This window comes from Cryptotermes secundus, unplaced genomic scaffold, assembly GCF_002891405.2.
Source record: "Cryptotermes secundus unplaced genomic scaffold, Csec_1.0 scaffold259, whole genome shotgun sequence".
Taxonomy (NCBI): domain Eukaryota; kingdom Metazoa; phylum Arthropoda; class Insecta; order Blattodea; family Kalotermitidae; genus Cryptotermes; species Cryptotermes secundus.
The window spans coordinates 104,594-123,657 of NW_019742445.1; the positions used below are offsets into that span (position 1 = coordinate 104,594).

The window sequence follows — 19,064 nt, forward strand, 5'->3', positions numbered from 1 at the left end:
TACTGATTTGAAAAATGCTTTTATTTTTTAACATAATCTCCCTGTACATTGAGGCACTTGACCCATTGTTTCACAAGCGCCTGAAAACCAGCAGCATAAAATTCTTTGAGCTGCCGTTGGAACCAGGCGGTGACTTCCCTTTCTACAGCTTCGTCATCAGAAAAATGTTCAGCCGAAAGATGATGTTTAACACTTTGCAGACCGGTGGCATATTTTTATGCCAGCGCTTTTAAACGTGGCAGACCAGTGGCATATTATTATGACTTTAGGACACGTTATGTTGAAACACACTATACCTTGCACTGGCGCCAGGCAGACGCATGACTGGTGCCTGACAGACCTCTTGAATGTTTGCTTCGTAGTCAGTAACATGACCCCGCTGTTTATGACCCAACTGTTTTCCTTTCTCACTCCAAAAGAAAATGCCTTTGTTCATCTTCCAGCTGCATGCACCGGGCAGGAAGTTACTAGTGCAAAATGGATCAAGGTCGGAAGAGGTTGAGGTCCAAGCGTTTTCTCGGAGAACAAGAAATATCTGACTTGTTCTCCAATGAGCTATCTGACATCCCTTGTGAGTCTGCTAGTAATGGCGACTCACAGTCTGATAGTGAGTGTGGCAGGGGCGAACAAAAAATTGTGGCCACAGACAGTGAAAGTGAACGTGTCAGTAGCTCTGATGAAAGTGCGGGTAGCAACATTGCAGGGAGAGCCATATGGGGAAAAGTAGACAAAACGCCTGCTTTGGGACAGTTTACTGGAAATCCAGGGGTGAAGAAAATTCCATCGGACCCAACACAAGTGTCTGAAGTAGCGGAACTGTTTTTTGGAGATAGTTTCTTTGACACGCTATGTCAGGAAACTAACAGATACTATATCCAACACCGTGAACATTATGACAGAAGTTATAAGGCGTTGAAGTGGGTGGATGTCACTTCAGCAGAAATGAGAAAATTTTTTGCAATTATCTTTCTAATGGGCCATACAAGGAAGGATAATCTGAAAGAGTATTGGTCAACAGATCCATTTTTAGAAATTCCAATTTTCGGCAAACTAATGAGCCATAAGAGATTTGAGCAAATCTAAACCCTCATTCAAAATTGAAATACAAGGCATTTCTGCTGAATGTGGCAAAACCCTGGGCTACAGACCACACAGTGGCAGCAGAACCGGCGGCAGACATAATCTTAGTACTACCGGGGTCGTCTACTCCCACCCCACGCAGGCCTCATTTTGACCCCCCTGGGCAACTCTCAGGTGATATGCAGAAACATACCATCGTGAAAATTGTGAAGAGTGAACATGCCAAGGGGAAGCAGCCTTCTAGGCGATGCCGTGTTTGCACAGTACACAACAAAAGGAGTATGACTGTCTACATGTGCAAGTTCTGTGTAATGCCACTTCACAAAGGGGAATGTTTCCAGAAATATCACACTCTCAAGCACTTCTAGGAGCATTGGTAAGTGTTCTCCAAAAATTTTAGTTCATAAAATTAATTAGGAGATTTTATATTAATTTTTAAAGTGAACAGTGCACAAGTTAGGGTAGTAGGTTTAAAAATGCCGGTCCCCAGGGTGATTTAAATATTTAAATTGCCGGTCCGCAAAGTGTTAAGAGGGCTGAACAAATGGAAGTCACATGACAGGTTAGGTTTTCACAAAGTCTGTGCATGATGGGTGCCGTGCATGCTGATCCCACAACACAAAATGCAAAGAATGGGTCTGGCATTACAGCATCTCAATCACTACCATGATGGACATGATATGCTAGCCCAAACTGTCACGGGTGATGAGTCTTGCTCCAAGTGACTTCCATTTGTTCGGCCCTCTTAAACATCATCTTTTGGCTGAACATTTTCCCGATGATGAAGCAGTAGAAAGGGAAGTTACTGTGCTTGGTTCTGACAGCAGCCCAAAGAATTTTATGCTGCTGGTTTTCAGGGGTTTGTGAAATGATGGGACAAGTGCCTCAATCTACAGGAAGATTATGTTGAGAAATAAAAGCATTTTTGAAATCAGTACTCTTATTCGTTTAAGTTTATATCCATTTGTAACTTACTTACTGACTAACCCTCGTACTTCAGTATGACATTACCTCTATACAATGTTGTTGCATTGCTAACTCTGTGAAACTCAACATCAGTAAAACTTAAGTTATACCCTTCTCCAGGAAAACCGACATATTGAACTATAATTATAAACTTTGCCAATCAGTATTTACTGATCTTAACTTCATTTCCATGACCATGTCAACTATATTCTCTCTCACTGTATTACGCTTCTTGGTCTAGTTTGTAGCATTACCTCCAACTTCTTATCTCTAGAATATATGCTTAGATTGTACATCAAATTAATTAGATTTAAGCCTGAATATGCATCCGTTGTCTCAAATTCAATTAAATCAATTGATGCCAACAAACCAGAATGCATCAAGCAAAGGTTTGCAGCCCTCTATTTTAATTGTTTCTTTCCTCAAGTCCATTACTGTTATTCTCTTGCTCTGGAGGAGTTAAAATTGCACACTTTACGTATTAGGAGACATCGCCTCGATGCACTCTTTCTTACTCAAGTTTACTCTGGTTTCAAATTCTGCCCTTCTGTTTTGGAAACTGTTGGTCTCTTTGAGTTCCTGCTTGGTATATGAGAGAATCTGCATTGTTCAATGTCTGCTCCTCATGTAAAAATTGTCCCTCTGCCAGATGTGCATCAGCTGCTAATGCTGTTTGCAGGGATGTTGACGTATTTGGAGCCAGGAATGTTCTCCTCAATAATTTTTAATATGTTACAATTGTTGTTACTATTATTATTATTTGGATTCTGAGTTACCACACAAATAAGTAAAAATTGAGTTATTATTATTATTATTGCTTTAGTGCTCGAGCTATACGGATGTGTCATGCTTGTGTTCCCGCCCGCTGAGTGCCTAGTGTATCTCTGTGTGCCATGGTTAAGTTTGGCCAGTAAGGCCCACTGTCCGCTCTGTGAAAAGCCGTTTCATGGAAACCAATAATCTATTCGTTGTGGTGAGTGTAATTCGCGCTTTCATTGTAAATGTCTGCCTACTTGTGTGCCAGAGACCAGTGTGAGTGCAACCACCAGTAAGTCTGCCTACAAGTGTGACAGCTGTATGAAGCTCATGGGGGACGCCGCAGACAAGCATTCCTTCTGCAAGAGTAACCAGAAGAAAGCAATTTCCTCAGAGCTACAGTGTACTGCTTTCTGTATAGGGGATAAAGATTCTCTCAGCATGTAGCTGGAAGTGGTTCACACTAACGGCATCTGTACCATGCAGATGGTACAATCTTTAGTCGAGTTGGGGTCAAAACTCAGCAGTGAAGTTCAGCAGCTTAGAATTGACAATGAAGCCATGAAGACGCAACTGTGCAAGCTACAACAGGCGTCCTCACATGTGCAAATCAACATGGCATGAGGCTGCTACATCTGCCATATCTACAGCAAAATCATACAGGGATGTTGTGTGTGCAATGGATGCTAAACATAGTGTTTCCAAGGTCATAGCTCCTGCTATGAATTCACTACCTGAGTCGTCCATTGTGACGGGTGAAAACCCTTCTGGTGGTGATTTTGTAATCGTAGTTAAGAAGAAGTGGGTAGCTCTGTATCCTGTAAACACTGTAAACATTGTTGCCAATACCACAAAGAAATCCAGGGTTGCCATGATCGGAGTCAGAAGCTCTTTTTCTCTCTCTGTTGTGCAGAAGGGGGGCCATATATAGTCCTTTTTAGTCTCTCAGTTTTCCCCTGATGTAACATCATCTGATGTTGAGACATCTATAAAGGATCAATTGCAGCTTGCTTCCCTTGCTTGCACCAGGCTAAAACTAAATATAATTTGTATGCATCATTTCATGTCCATGTTGCAGAGGATGAGTTTCATCTTATTAATAATACTGGAGTATGGCCTAATGGCTGTTTAATCGCTCCTTTTTATGGGCGATTGAATGTGGTCAAAATTTATACTGCTACAGCATCGGAGACTTCTCGACCTCGCTCCCCTGGTGCAGGTAATGTTCGTCCCCCTACTCCCCCACAAATGGACCCTGTAGGCGATTATCTAAACAAGGTAAACAATGTTGTTGCCCAGGTGGCGGGTGCTTCCGTACTCAGTTAATAGTTAGCACGCCTGATATCAACACAGGTTGTTTTGTCAGGTCTGACACACTTCCTGGAAAATATTTTCATATATATTACCAAAATGTCAGAGGTCTTAGGACTAAACAACTCGAACTTTATGAAAATATCTCTTCCATGGACCTCAATATTATTTGCTCAACTGAGACATGGCTAAACGACCTGTGTTATGACCATAATTTATTTCCTGACAGCTATACAGTTTTCCATTCTGACAGGGCATTTGTAAATAAGACACATGTTGGTCGAGTACTCATTGCCCTATCCTCCAAAGTTCACTCCTGTAAACGCAGGTATGATTTAGAATCCTGTGATGAATGTGTATGGGTTGAAATGCATGAGTCCAAAATGAGCCTAATAGTTATGTACAGCATACACAATCGTCAGAATCATTTCAAATCTATGGGTTGAAATCCCCACTTCCGACAGTCTTAACTTAACTCATTGGAAATCATTACTTTCCCCCTGATGCTAAATCCAAAAACATTGCTGACTATTTTCGTTTTTAAGAAAACAAGTTGGATACCCATAATTTTTGAGTAATTATGGTTGATGATTTTAATGCCCCTGGTTTTGACTGGAAAAGTGGTCTATCTCTGCAAAATTCCCATTACTCTAAACTTAAGGGAGATGCAATCTACACCTCCACGTGTCTTCTTAATCTTAACCGGTGCACTGACACTGTCAGTAGCAGCAATGTACTTGATTTAATTTGTTTCTAACTTAAGCGACATAAATATTACTCATGTTGACCCTGGACTTATAAAGCCTGACAATTATCGCCCCCTTCTGATTGTCAATATTTGTCTGGGGATTATGCATTGCTTTATAATAATCTTTCAACTTACGACTGGTCCTGTGTGTATGGTACCACCTCTGTGGATTCTGCTGTTGCCGGTCTCATTACAGCTGTTCAAGACGCCATGGAACATGCAATTCCCGGTGGCATTATAAATACTCATATGAAATTTCCACACTGGTGTGGGATGTCATTATATGAAGAGAGAGCCACTAGTTGAACTGTCCTATAGTATTTATTACAGTTGTACAGTATACACGGATGAACTTGAGTTTGAAGAATTGAGGAATAATAATAACAATAGTGAACTCCTTGAACACTGACTAGAATTGTAGAACTGTAGAAATCTAGAACTGTAACTGTCACTGTAACTTCCTCTCAATGTATCTTCTTATGTAACCTAGAGTTGGACATATAGAAAACATGTCACTGTCCATATTGTTGTAGGCTTTCCCTAGCAATCGCTGTTTACTCATCATTGCTAAGCAATGAAGCTCGCGTTGTCACATTTGCTTGAATGCGGGCAGTTCCCCCATCACCCCCCTGCGGAGATCATTGCTCAGCTGTTGAAGCGATCAGGAAAATGTACATGACGTCCAGAGCGTGTAGTTCGTTGTACAGGCTGTGGTGGTATGGCATGCGGAACCGCGGTTGGGGTTTCGTCGGCTGCGGGGTTGAAGGTCTTGGTGGTGGTCCCACAGCCTGTCTCATTTAACATGTAGGCAGGTTTGAGCCTATCGGTTGACATGGTGGCGAGCCTGCCGCGCACGAGGATTTGCATTGTCTTCTCCTTCTGTGATAGAACCTGGTAGGGGCCACTGTAGGGGGGGCTCCAACGATCTATGAGTCGTGTCCTGCCGGAGGAAGACGTGTGTGCACTTCTCGAGGTCACTGTGCACAAATGTAGCTGGGGAGGTGTAGCATGTTGCTGGAATTGGTCTGGGGCGGGCCATATATTGGCAAAGTTGGGTGATGAGGTGCGCTGGATACACTGGGTCAGCAGTCGGAGTTAGCAGCTCTCCTGGTATTCTTAGTGGCTTGCCACCACACGAGCTCAGCTACTGATGCCTTCAGGTCCTCTTTGAATGCCGTGCGGATTCCGAGGAGAACCAGGGGTAGGGCTTCTGTCCAGTGTTGGTCTGCATGGCACATGATGACTGCCTTTAGTGTTTGGTGGAAACGTTCCACGAGTCCGTTAGCCGCTGGGTGGTGAGCAGTTGTTCACGAGAGTTGAATGCCACAGAGCTTGGCCGGGGAGTGGAAGAGTTGAGATTCAAACTGACGTCCCTGGTCGGTGGTGATGGTCTGTGGGCAACCGAAGTGAGATATCCAGCCGGTCAGTAGGGCTCATGCCACTGTGTCGGCTGTGATGTCCGGGATGGGGATGGCTTCTGGCCAACGGGTGAAACGGTCGACTGCAGTGAGGCAGTATTTGTAGCCTCCTGATATTGAAAGGGGTCCAACAAGGTCTATCTGGACGTGAAGAAATCTGGCTGCCGGCGGTGTAAAGTCACCCAATGGAGTCACTGGGTGGCGGGAGACTTTGGAGCGCTGGCAGGATTGACAAGCACGTGCCCAGGTGCAGCAATCCTTCCGCACGCCTGGCCACACGAAACGCTGTGCGACCAGTTTTGCTGTTGCTTTGGTCCCTGGGTGCGACACATCATGGATGGACTGGAACACTTCAAACCGTAGAGGAGCTGCGATGTACGGCCAAGGTTTCCCGGCAGAGGTATCGCAGTAAATGGACACCGTGGTACCAGGGATTGGTAGCTTTTCGAGCTGCAAAGCGGTGTTTGACTGCCAAAGTGACTGGAGCTCATCGTCGCTGTCCTGCGATTTGGCCAATGCATCATAGGATGGTGGCGCAGTGACGGACTCGATGCGGGAGAGAGCGTCGGCAACAACGTTGTCCTGTCCCGAAATGTGTCGGATGTCGGTTGTGAATTTCCTATGAAATCCAGGTGGTTGAATTGCCTTGGTGAGCATTTGTCCCTTTTCTGCTGGAAAGCGTAGGTGATGGGTTTGTGGTCTGTGATGATGCTGAAGTGGCGTACTTCCAGCATGTGGCGAAAGTACTTTACGGCCTCTTAGATGGTCAGCAGCTTGCGGTCATACGCACTGTATTTTTGCTGGGCCGGGTTGAGTTTCCGTGATAAGAATGCGAGGGGTTGCCAGGCGTTCTTGACGCATTGCTGTAGCACGGCACCCATGGCGGACATGGAGGAATCTGTGATGAGTGCAAGTGGTGTGGGTGGATCGGGGTGGGTCAGTAGTGTGGCGCGTGACAAACTCGCCTTGCACTCTTCGAAGGCCCTATGGAGCTGTGGTGTCCAAGTGATGGGGTGGGAGCCCTTGACATTGGGTCCGGAGAGGACATCATGCAGTGGTGCCTGGTGTGCTGCCATGTGGGGCAGAAATTGCCTGTAGTAGTTCAGCATGCCCAGGAAATGGCGGAGTTAACTGGCGGTTTTGGGAGGTTGACCTTCCTGGAGGTGAGTCACTCATTCTTCCAGCGGTTGGGAGCCTTCGGCAGACACCTTATAACCGAGGAAGGTGATCTCAGGTACTTGGAAGACGCACTTCGCCGGGTTGATGAGGATCCCATACTTCTGCAGTCAGTCGAAGAGTGCCCGTAGGTGTTGCTTGTGTTCCTCTAAAGACCGGGAGAAGATGAGGATATCATCCAGGTAAGCGAAACAGAAGTTGAGTCCCCGCAGAATGTCGTCCATGAAGCGTTGGAAGGTCTGTGCGGTGTTGCGCAGGCCGAAGGACATGAAGGGGAACTCGAATAGGCCGAATGGAGTGGTGATGGCCGTCTTCTGTATATCGTTGGGATGGATGGGAATTTGCTTGTAGGCTCTCACCAGGTCGAATTTGGAGAAGATGGAACAACTGAAAAGCTGGTGGCAGTAGTCATGGATATGCCGGACGGGGTAGCGGTCGGGGATGGTCCGGGCATTTAAAGCTCTGTAGTCACCACAGGGACGCCAACCGTTGTCCTTCTTGGGTACAATGTGTAGTGCAGAAGACCAGGAACTCTCTGAGCGGCGAGCTGTGACATCCTGTAATATGGCGTCGAACTCGGCTTTGGTGATAGCGAGTCAGTCCGGTGCCAGTCGCCGGGGTCGGCAGGTGACTGGCGGGCCAGGTATAGTCCGGATGTGATGCACAGTGTTGTGGCGCACTTCGCGCTGGGTTTCGGCTGGGCGGGTGAGGTCCGGGAATTTGACAAGTAGGCTGTCGACTGGTGTGCCGCTACTGATGGTCTTGATGCTGGGGATCAGTGAGTTGGCTGGTTGCGCCGGGGAAGACGACATGAGACCATCCAGTAGGCGGTTATTTTGGCAGTCCACCAGGAAGCCGAAATGAGAGAGGAAGTCGGCTCCGATGAGTGGCTGAGTAACATTGGCCACTATGAATCGCCATGTGAAATCCCGATGTAGTCCCAGGTTGAGGCTAAGAGGCAACCATCCATAGGTGTGGATTGTGGTGCCGTTAGCCGCACAGAGGTCGTAGTTCACACGTTCCCTGTGCCGTGGGATGAGCCCGCGGGGATACACGCATAGGTCTGAACGTGTCTACTAGAAATCGCCGTTTACTGATCCTATCAGTCACAAAAAGGCGGCCGTTGTTTGGGGTGCAGACATGTGCTGCTGTTGATGTCCGCCATGTTAGTTTTCCTGCTGGTGGTAGGAGCAGGACTGTGTACACTTTTGTGCCTGGGCCCCATAGCGGTGATGGTACCAGCAGAGGGTGGGTATAACCTTCCCTTGTGAGGGCGATCTGCTGGCCGAGCAGCGATTCCTGGAGTTGGAAAGAATGCATCCCAGCTTGGCGTTCAGTGTTTCCACTTGGCGTCGAAGATCTTCTACATATTTCCGAGTATCATTCTTCTCGGGGAGTGGCGCTACACTCACAAGTGTCTGCTGGGGTGTGGCTTCTGTAATACGATCCACGCAGCGGGCTGTGGTGTCCAAGTCATTCTTGGTTTGGCCTGTGAGGATGGCCCTTATATGAGAAGGTAGGCTTTGCCTAGCAACCGCTGTTTACTCGTCGTTGCTAAGAAATGAAGCTCGTGTTGTCACACTTGCTTGGATGTGGGCAGTTCCCACACTGGTATTCTGGTTCCTTAAGGTATTATATATATCAGGAAAAAGAATTATTTCTACAGAAGTTTAAAAAGAAAAAGAAATCTGACTGCTTTTAGCAAAAATTTTCTTTCTATCGTAAGCTAGTTAAGGCTACTATTAAGTCTGACAGACTTAGATGGTTGAAATCTGTGGATGAAAATTTAAAGTCGCAATCCAAGCAATTCTGGAAATATGTTGCCTCCATTAGGAAAAGAAATTCTACTTCCATCCAGCTTGAGGTTGATGGTAAGCAATTAATCAAACCCAATGATATTGCATTTTCAAAGCATTTTCTATCAGTATACCACAGTCTTTGTCCTACTGTCTTCCCCAACCTTTTGTCATCTTTCGAATTCTTACCTTTAGCATCTGTTTCCAATTCAGATGTTATCAAAGCCATTAAGCGCCTGAGACCAACTTAATCTGTTGGACTTGACGGTACCCCTGGATTCATTATTAAGGGTTGTACCGATATATCTGTACCTATTCTTAAACATATCTTTAATCTAAGCTTATCTCATCATTATTTTTCCACCCTATGGAAGCAAGCAGCAATTGTTCCTGTTCTCAAAAAAGGCAAAAGGACCTGTGTTAGCAACTACAGGCCTATCTCTACTGAGTAATTTTTCTAAAATATTCGAATTTATTGTTCATGACCATGTTTCCCATTATCTAAAATCAGCCCTTATCAGCATGGCTTTTCAAAAACTAAATCCACAACTTACATCGATTTTATTTCCCCTATAGTCGGCTCTCAGAGACAAGCTGATGCCATTTATGTTGATCTGAGCAATGCATCTGACCTCGTCTCAAATTCTATTCTTCTTTCCTCGCCTTCTGAAGTTCTCTCCGGTGTTCCTCAGGGATTTGTCTTGGGACCTCTTCTCTTCAATGTGTTTATTAATGACATATGCGATGCAGTTGCCCACTCTAAGTGTCTACTTTTTGCTGAAGATATCAAAATTTACTGAGCCATTAATTCTCCTCAGGACTGCTATGTACTGCAGTCTGACGTTAACTCTATACAAGGTTGGTGCATTGCTAACTGTATGAAACTCAACATCAGTAAAACTAAAGTTACATCCTTCTCCAAGAAAACCAACACACTTATCTATGATCATAAACTTTGTCAATCGCCCATAGCCTGGACCGATTCTATAAAAGACCTGGGAGTGTTTACTGATGTTAAACTATATTTCCATGACCAGGTCAATTACATTTTCTCTCACTGTGTTAAACTGTTGGGTCTAGTTAGTAATATTACTTTCAATTTCTCATCTCTAGACTGTATGCTCCGATTGTACACTGCATTAGTTAGAGCTAAGCTTGAATATGCGTCCGTAGTCTGGAATTCGATCACGTCAACTGATGCCAACAAGCTGGAATGCATCTAGCAGAGGTTTGCGGCCCTTTATTTCAATCATTTCTATCCTCAAGTCCATTGCAGTTATTCTCTTGCCCTGGAGGAGTTAAAATTGCATACTTAACATACTAGGAGACATCGCCTCGATGCTCTCTTTCTTACTCAAGTTTACTTTGGTTTGAAATTCTGCCAATCTGTTCTGGAAATTGTTGGTCTCCAAGTTCCTGCCTGGTATATGAGTGACTTTGCACTGTTCAATGTTTGCTGCTCATGTAAAAATTGTCCCTCTGCTAGATGTGCAGCAGCTGCTAATGTTGTCTGCAGGGATGTTGATGTATTCGGAGCCAGGAAAGTTTCCCCAAACGATTTTTAAATATGGCATAACTGTTACTATTATTATTTGCATGAATATAAAAAAACAATTAAACTTAATTATTATTATTATCATCCTCTCTGAAAATCTATTCTTTTCATTTCACAATTAAATATTTATACATTTCATTTCTCAGTTCTCAATAACAACTCAGATTTATATTAATGAAATTATTATTATTATTATTATTATTATTATTATTGTTTATTTACTTGTCTGCATTAATGTGTTTTTCCTCCAGTGCTTGCCTGTAATTTGTCACTGACTGTGATGTTGTGATCGTCCATAATGTAATTACTTGTATCTACACTGTGCTCTGTCCATAATTGGCCTTGCAGCTGTAGACTTGGCACATAAATAATAAAGTATTGAAGAATTATTATTAACTTTTATGTGTGTATGTATGTGTATAGTCCTTTCTCCCCACATAATGACATAACCACTGGAAATGCACTTATTTTCTTTTCTCACCTATTAATGATAACTTCAGTTTTTCATGGAATTATTATTAATTTATTACTATTCTACAGAATGCTTCATTTTGTATTTTGTTTGTTAGATATTTTTATGTCTTTCTACGTACTCATGCTAACTTTGTAATTGGTCTATGAGCTATTAAGTTTGCATGTAAATGAACAAGAACTGAATTGAATTCAATTAAAATAATTCATACAACCTCTTTATTTGACCATCACAACACAGCAAATATAGAACTTCAAGGACAATGCTCAGTATGGTTCTGCTACATGTTTCGGCCATGAGTGGCCATCATCAGGCAAACACACTTCAACAAACATACACTATTGAACTGATTACTTTCCATACAATACGTACAATTCTCTGCATGATGAAGCCCCAACTATTCCATTAATTAATTCACAACATTATTGGACCTCCTAAATTTTATAAGAAACTCGAATTTACTATTCGTCAACAGAAATGTATGAAAAGTAAAACCAACGACTGATTCGATGTTATTAAACATCAATCAAATTTTAATTTTATATATGACTTGTTATCGTTTTAAATAACCTACTTATTGTATTCTTGTGCAAATTAACTTAAATGATTTATAACATTGTATCAAATTTTATGTACTGCAGTTCAATGGTGTATGTTTGTTGAAGTGTGTTTGCCTGATGATGGCCACTCGTGGCTGAAACATGTAGCAGAACTATACTGAGCACTGTCCTTGAAGTTCTATATTTGCTGTGTTGTGATGGTCAAATAAAGAGGTTGTATATATTGTAACATGGCAGGATGCATGAAATTAAAATTAAAATAATTCAGTTCGTTTATTTGAGTGTCTGCCAACAGAAAGTAGCCTATAAGAGGCAAGCACTATAAATACGTACAAAACTAAAAACTATACTAAGAATCAAATACCAAAAACTAAAACAAAACAAAATAACATATTATGTCAACAGACACTGTAAACTAAATAGGACTAAAAGGGAAAGTATTCTAAAGGGACAGGGTGTTCATTAAAAACATACAGAAATATGCAGTTGCTGCTTCCACCTTGATAAAGGGCCTATCTTGAAACATTATGCACATTGGAGATATCCCTAATTTTCTCAGTGGGTATATGGAGATGAACAATATCCACAACAGAAAAACAGGTGATCTTGTCTTTGAAAACATTAACTACAAATGAAGCACTAGGATGTTGTCATCTGGAATAAAGTGGAATAAAATTTAAATGATGCAACAATGAATTGCAGCTATGAGGAAAACAGTACTGAAGAAATCAACTGTAATATAAACTTTCTAATTTTCTCTGTACATTTTCCAGTTTATTAGACCCTGCTAAAGGCAGGATATTCCTGGCAGCAAAAAATAAGATCCAAAATATGGATACAAACTTAAGTTTTGTATGTAACATGTAAATCCTTAAATAAAAATATATATTACTTAAATTAATTAGGTGTACAGAACTTATGCCATGATCAAAAAAGGTACCTTAAATACGGGAAAACTTAAAGGGCAGGTCCCTTGATGTTTCACTGCACTTAATTTACTTGTAGTACTGACTTTTAATAGTGACTAAATATTCAGTATTAATTCAGATAAAGATGCACCCACAACCAAGTTTGATTAAACCCTCAGTTTATTTAGTTTATTTACTCATCTGTAAACAGTATACTATTTTTTTAAGTTAAAAATTAACAGTTTATAGTGCTGCACCCCCTGGAATCCTTGGCGCGCACATAAAATTGCCAAGGTTGCCTCTGTCCCATCCTGTTTCTCCCAAACAGTATGTCACAGAACAAAATTGGTAAATACACAAAAAAAAAGTTCCTCTTAGAGAGACAATCCTGGAGAAACTGTTAATTTTGCTGCTATGTGAATGAGTTCAAGCCAAAGCCAATTTATTTCCCTTTCCTTTCTCCACAGAAAAGCACTGAGATCATGATGACAGTGAGTACATAAATGTTGCATATTTTATAGTAACCACAGAAACGTTATATGTTTATGTTAGATTACAGCAATATGTACGACAAAAACAGTTTCTGAAATTGAAGGACATATTTTTTGACGCAGAATTGTTAGTAATACAGGGCTACCACAACTGATTCATTCGTTTTTAAGACGCTATATTTTCCGAAGCATTAGACGTACAAATATGATTGATATATAAAAAAAAAGAACCATAAACTCACCAAGTTTTCTTCACACTCTACAAATGTTCTATATGTGCCCCATGGGTCACACGACACACGTCCAGGTGGTAGTCGAGCTTGTTCCGCACATTTTGTAGCATTACCCTGTCAATGGTCATCACTGCAGCATCGATGTGTTCCCTCAGCTGTACTAGTGATCTTGGCAGTGGGGGTATGTAAACACAATCCTTAATGTACCCCCAAAGGAAGAAGTCACAGGGCGTTAGATCAGGTGATCTGGGGGGCCAAGTAAACAGAGCTACGTCATCCTCACCAACACGCCCAATCCAGCGATGCTGAAGTTCATTGTTTAGGTAGAGATGAACATTGTCGATACCACCACAAATGCTTTGTTTACATGGCGGTTCTTTTCCTTACTCTCTTTTGAATGCGCGTTGCACTGCTATAACAGACGAATATCTCGAATATTCCAACAAACAAAAACTCTTTTCTTGCTTTGTCACCATTTTGTAAAGGCACTGAACTCGTGCTGCCAACTGGTGCATATAATACAAACTTGGTGAGTTCACGGTTCTCTTTATATATCAATCATATGTGTATGTGTAATACTTTAGAAAATATAGCGTTTTAAAAACGAATGAATCATTTATAGTAGCCCGGCATTATAATTAACCACAGCACATTCTGCAGTAATGTCACAATTCAGCAACAAACTTTTTATAGTATGTCATTGAAATATGTAGTTTTTTAATAATAATAATAATAATAATAATTTTTTATACATTACACCAGTATAAGTTGAATTCATGGTCATTTCAATCTGAAGTCCTTACCAGCCTCTCGATCGATATCCTGCAGCTGCTCTGCAGACTTCATTGCTCTCAGTTTTTGGGGCACTAGCGTCCAGATCTTTACAAAGGAGTCTGCAAACCCCACCGCCAACAGACTGGAGTCTTCTGAGACCTCTGCACTCGTCACTCTGAGGCCAGTAAACACAAATTACCAAGTATGCAGCAGTAAGATATCAGATTTGGCTGATATTAAGAGATTTGTAGAATACTCGTACAGTAAAACTGCCTATAATGGCATCCAGAGGGACAAGAGCATTGTTCTCTTTAACATGGGTACTTATTTCCCAGACATGTCATTGTATAATACCTATCCTATGTACAAGTATTTATGATCCAAAATCAGAAACAGAAAATTATGTTACATATGTAGGCACACTACAATTGCTAAACAGTAACTTCTTCAATGAGGCTGAGCAATGTGAGAACCAGAGAGAGGAAAACGCATTCTCAGCTTGGACACATCCTCACAGTGGCAGCTATTTCTACTGCAGAACCCGGAGAGACATTAAAAAACTCACACGCCAGCTGAGTTGAGCAGGGTGTAGAAGCAGATTGATGGAAGTGTCTCAGGGCCAAGAGTAACTCTTTTGGATGCTTCTCGCAAGGCCTTCACCTTCTCCAACTTATCCGCATCTTTTCTGCAAGCAGATTTGAAAACTATGGATGCAGTTGTGACTAGAGTGAACATTCTCTAACACAGTGTGACTATAAGACTTTGCTGAACTGTACAGTAGGAGAGAAGCTACTTTCAATAATATATATGCACATAAGGTAGGGGATAATCTGAACAATATAAGACATAAAACCAGCAGGCATTTCAGGAATAAACTGAAAGAATATCTCAAAGACAAAATCGATAAGGTTGCAATGAACAGTAAGAACAAGAACATTAGAGACCTGTATAGAGGAATAAATGGGTTTAAGAGGGATCACCAACCTAGAAGTAACTTAGTGAAGGATGAGAATGGTGATCTGCTTGCAGATGCCCACAATACTTTGAATAGGTGGAAGAACTACTTCTCTGTTATTGAATGTACATATGGTCAGTGAGGTTAGGCAGATAAAAATACATACAGCTGAGCCGTTAGTACCTGAACCTAGTCCTTTTGAGGCTAAAATTGCTATTGCAAAATTGAAATGGTATAAACTGCCAGGTAGTGATCAAATTCTGGCAGAACTTATTCAAGCAGGAGGTGAAACATCATGGTCTGAGATTCCTAAATTCATTAATTCTATTTTTAATAATGAAGAATTGCTTGATCAGTGGAAGGAGTCTATTATTTTACCAACTTACAAGAATATCGATAAAACTGACTGTAGTTATTGTCTTGGGATATCACTGTTATCAACTTCATACAAAATTATGTCCAATATCCTTCTATCAAGGTTAAGTCCATATACAGATGAAATGACTGGGGATCATGAGTGTGGATTTCTGCATAAAAAGATCAACTACTGATTAGATTTTTTTTTGCATTCATCAGATATTGCAGGAAAATTGGGAGTATAGTGAGACAGTAAATCAGCTATTTGTAGACTTCAAAAAAGCCTATTGTACAATATTTTGACAGAGTCTGGGATACCCATGAAACTAGTTAGGCTGAATAAAATGTGTTTAAATGAAATGTATGGTAAAGTTCGTATAGGTAAACATTTGTCTGATAATTTTCCTATCTAGAATGGTCTAAAACAAGAGATGCTTTATCACCACTGCTTTTCAACTTTGCTTTAGAATATGCCATTACTGAAGGTCCAAGAATACCAAGTGGGACTGAAATTAAATGGGTCACATCAACTGTTGGTCTATGCTGATGTGAATCTACTGGGTGATAATATAGATACCATAAAGAGGAACATATAAACTTTAATTGATGCTAGTAAGGAGGTCGGTCTAAAAGTAAACACAAAGAAAATTATATGTTGCTGTCTCATCACCAAAATGCAGGACAAAATCATGACATAAAGATAGGTAACAAATGTTTTGAAAATGTGGTACAGTTCAGATATTCTGGAATGACAATAACAATCAAAACCTGATTCAGGAGGAAATTAAGAGGAGACTGAACTCGGTTAATCCTTACTACCATTCAGTCCAGAACCTTTTGTCTTTTTGTCTTCTGTCTAAAAACATAAAAATTAGAATATGAAACTATAATTTTGCCCGTGGTTCTGTATGGGTGTGAAACTTGGTCTCTGACTTTAAGGGAGGAACGTAGACTGAGGATATTTGAGAACAGGGTGTTGAAGAGAATATTTGAAATGAAGAGAGATGAAGTGACAGGAGGTTGGAGAAAACTGCACAATGAGGAGCTTCATAACATTTACTCTTCTCCAAGTACAGGGTTATTCAAAAGAATGAACCCATTTTATTATGCAATATTTTATTAAAGGAAAGTAATACAAAACTCCAGCCATGTCACAAGTATTCTACTCACAATCAACTTTTATTTCCTGTCTTACAAGTGTTCAATGTGGCCACCACCTGCAGCATGGGCAACATCAATGAGATAAGAGAATTCCTCCCAGGCGCGTATCAGCATATCACGATGCACTGAGTTAACTGCTGTTGTTATTTGATGTTTAAGGTCATCGAGGTTAGTGGGTAGCAGTGGAACATAAACGTGATCTTTTACATATCCCCACAAGAAGAAATCACATATGGTGAGGTCTGGGGATCTCGCAGGCCAAGCACAAAGAGCAAGGTCTTGGGTCCCCTTCCGACCAATCCATTGCTGAGGCACTTTTTCATTTAAAAAAGCTTGGACCATCAGGTGCCAATGGGGCGGTGTGCTCCATCTTCTTGAAAAATGAAGTCATGCGAATCTGCTTGCAGTGAAGTGAAGAGCCAGTTTTGGAGCATATCGAGATAGGTATGTCCTGTAACAGTGTTTCCTTCAAAGAAAAAGGGACCATAAACCTTCTCCTGAGACACAGCACAGAAGACGTTCACCTTAGGGGAATCTCTTTCTTGCTCAACTGTTTCATGTGGGTGCTCTGTTCCCCAAATACGCACATTGTGACGACTGACTGTGCCGCTCAAGTGAAAAGTTGCTTCATCACTAAAAATTAAACGTGAAATGAAGGTTTAGTCTTCCATCATCTCCAGCATCGATTCACAAAATTCCATCCGCTTCCTTTTGTCGTTATTGGTAAGTGCCTGAACGAGCTGCAGTCTGTATGGTTTCAAATGTAGACGTACTGTTAGCACACGCCAGACAGTGGATTGCGGGATCGCAAGCTCACGGCTAGCTCGATTTGTTGACTTCCACAGGCTCCTCTGAAACGCAGCACAGATTCTCGCCACTTGTTCCTCCGAGACTCGTGGTCGTCCTGGACTTTTTCCTTTATACAGACACCCACTCTCTTGAAACTGTCGAAAAAACTGTCGAATGTTCTTAGGACAGGGCAGATTAATGCCAAATCGCCTTCGAAAAGCACGCTTCACCGTGACAACTGAATTTGTTTTCGCGAACTCGAGAACGCAGAAGGCCTTTTGCTGAGGACTCGCCATTCTGAGGGTATACGAACAACTGAACATTGCCGGAAGAACGACGCGACTTCAGCGCCCCTGTGGCAGCCATTCACAACTTAGATAACTCCTCTTTCAAATGATCACTAACTCATTCATGACGATGCTTGAGAACCGAAGCAATGCGTCATGAAATTGGTTCATTCTTTTTGAATAACCCTGTATAATTACAATGTTCAAGTCAAGGAGGATGAGATGGGCAGGGTATGTAGCACGAATGGGGAGAGGAGGAATGCATATAGGATATTGGTGGGAAAGCCAGAAGGAAAGAGAGCACTGGGAAGACCAAGACGTAGGTGGGTGGCATTTACTCCCATGATTCATTCCTGTCTTGCTGTTTGAAGGGAACCGAATTTGTAATGTTAATGCCCTTAAATGCTTTTCCCTCATCGATTCAAACAGTTCTGATCACAAAAGCAATGAATGAATAACATGCAGAAAAATTTTATTTGTTTCATTCTGGTCCGTCACACTAACAATATTATAAAAAGATAAAACATGTCTGTCCAGTGTGACTAGTGAAGATTTTTCTTATTTCAATTCTTCATGCCCTTACATGTTTTAGTCCTTAGAGACCATCATCAGAGGGACATCAATACAGTTCAGAAACTACTATTACAATGGATGTTCTGAGCATTAAAATATACATACAATGTTGATAATTAGGGCCCGGATTTTTATGACCTAAAAACTATAAATATATGCATGCACTTATGACCCAAAATTATGTCAAATATGACCTAAAAAGTGTAAAATATGACCTTAAATATTAAATGGGACATAAAATTTCACAATTTTAATTAAAGATAAGAATAAAATTAAGAATAAAGATGATGAATATATGATAGTAGGTCCTACTTACCAAATTAGCCCTATTATGTCTCTGAAGGAAAGAAAACTGATGGAATTTCGACATTTCGTACTGGATTAAACCATTCATTGCTTTCTTTTTAACACTGATATTTGCGTTCATATTTTAGAAAAACACTGGTGCACACGGTATGAACACTAACTTAACTCTGTTATCTAAAAACACCATTTAAAAGAACACAAGCTATTCACGTCTCAATTTTCACTGTTACAATTGCAATTTATAACTACATGCATTTTCAAATTTTCAAATTTGAAAGATCGCCGATTATCACTAAGGATAGTTNAGCTAGAGTGTAGAGAATAAGTCCTTGACAGCTTTAATTGATGTTGACTCACTGCTGTCAAAGCCATTAAACATTTTCTCAATGGCT

At 41.3% G+C, this 19,064-nt stretch overlaps 1 protein-coding gene across 1 annotated transcript in view; it reads right to left on the minus strand.

Annotated features, from left to right (window-relative positions):
* LOC111873143 (transcription initiation factor TFIID subunit 5) overlaps positions 1–19,064 on the minus strand; it is an 84,918-nt gene that overhangs the window by 19,440 nt on the left and 46,414 nt on the right. The window contains exons 6-7 of the mRNA XM_023867591.2: positions 14,810–14,929; positions 14,274–14,419 (exon numbers count right to left, since the gene is read on the minus strand). Coding sequence (XP_023723359.2) covers positions 14,274–14,419; positions 14,810–14,929 — 266 coding nt within the window. The remainder of the gene's footprint in view (positions 1–14,273; positions 14,420–14,809; positions 14,930–19,064) is intronic.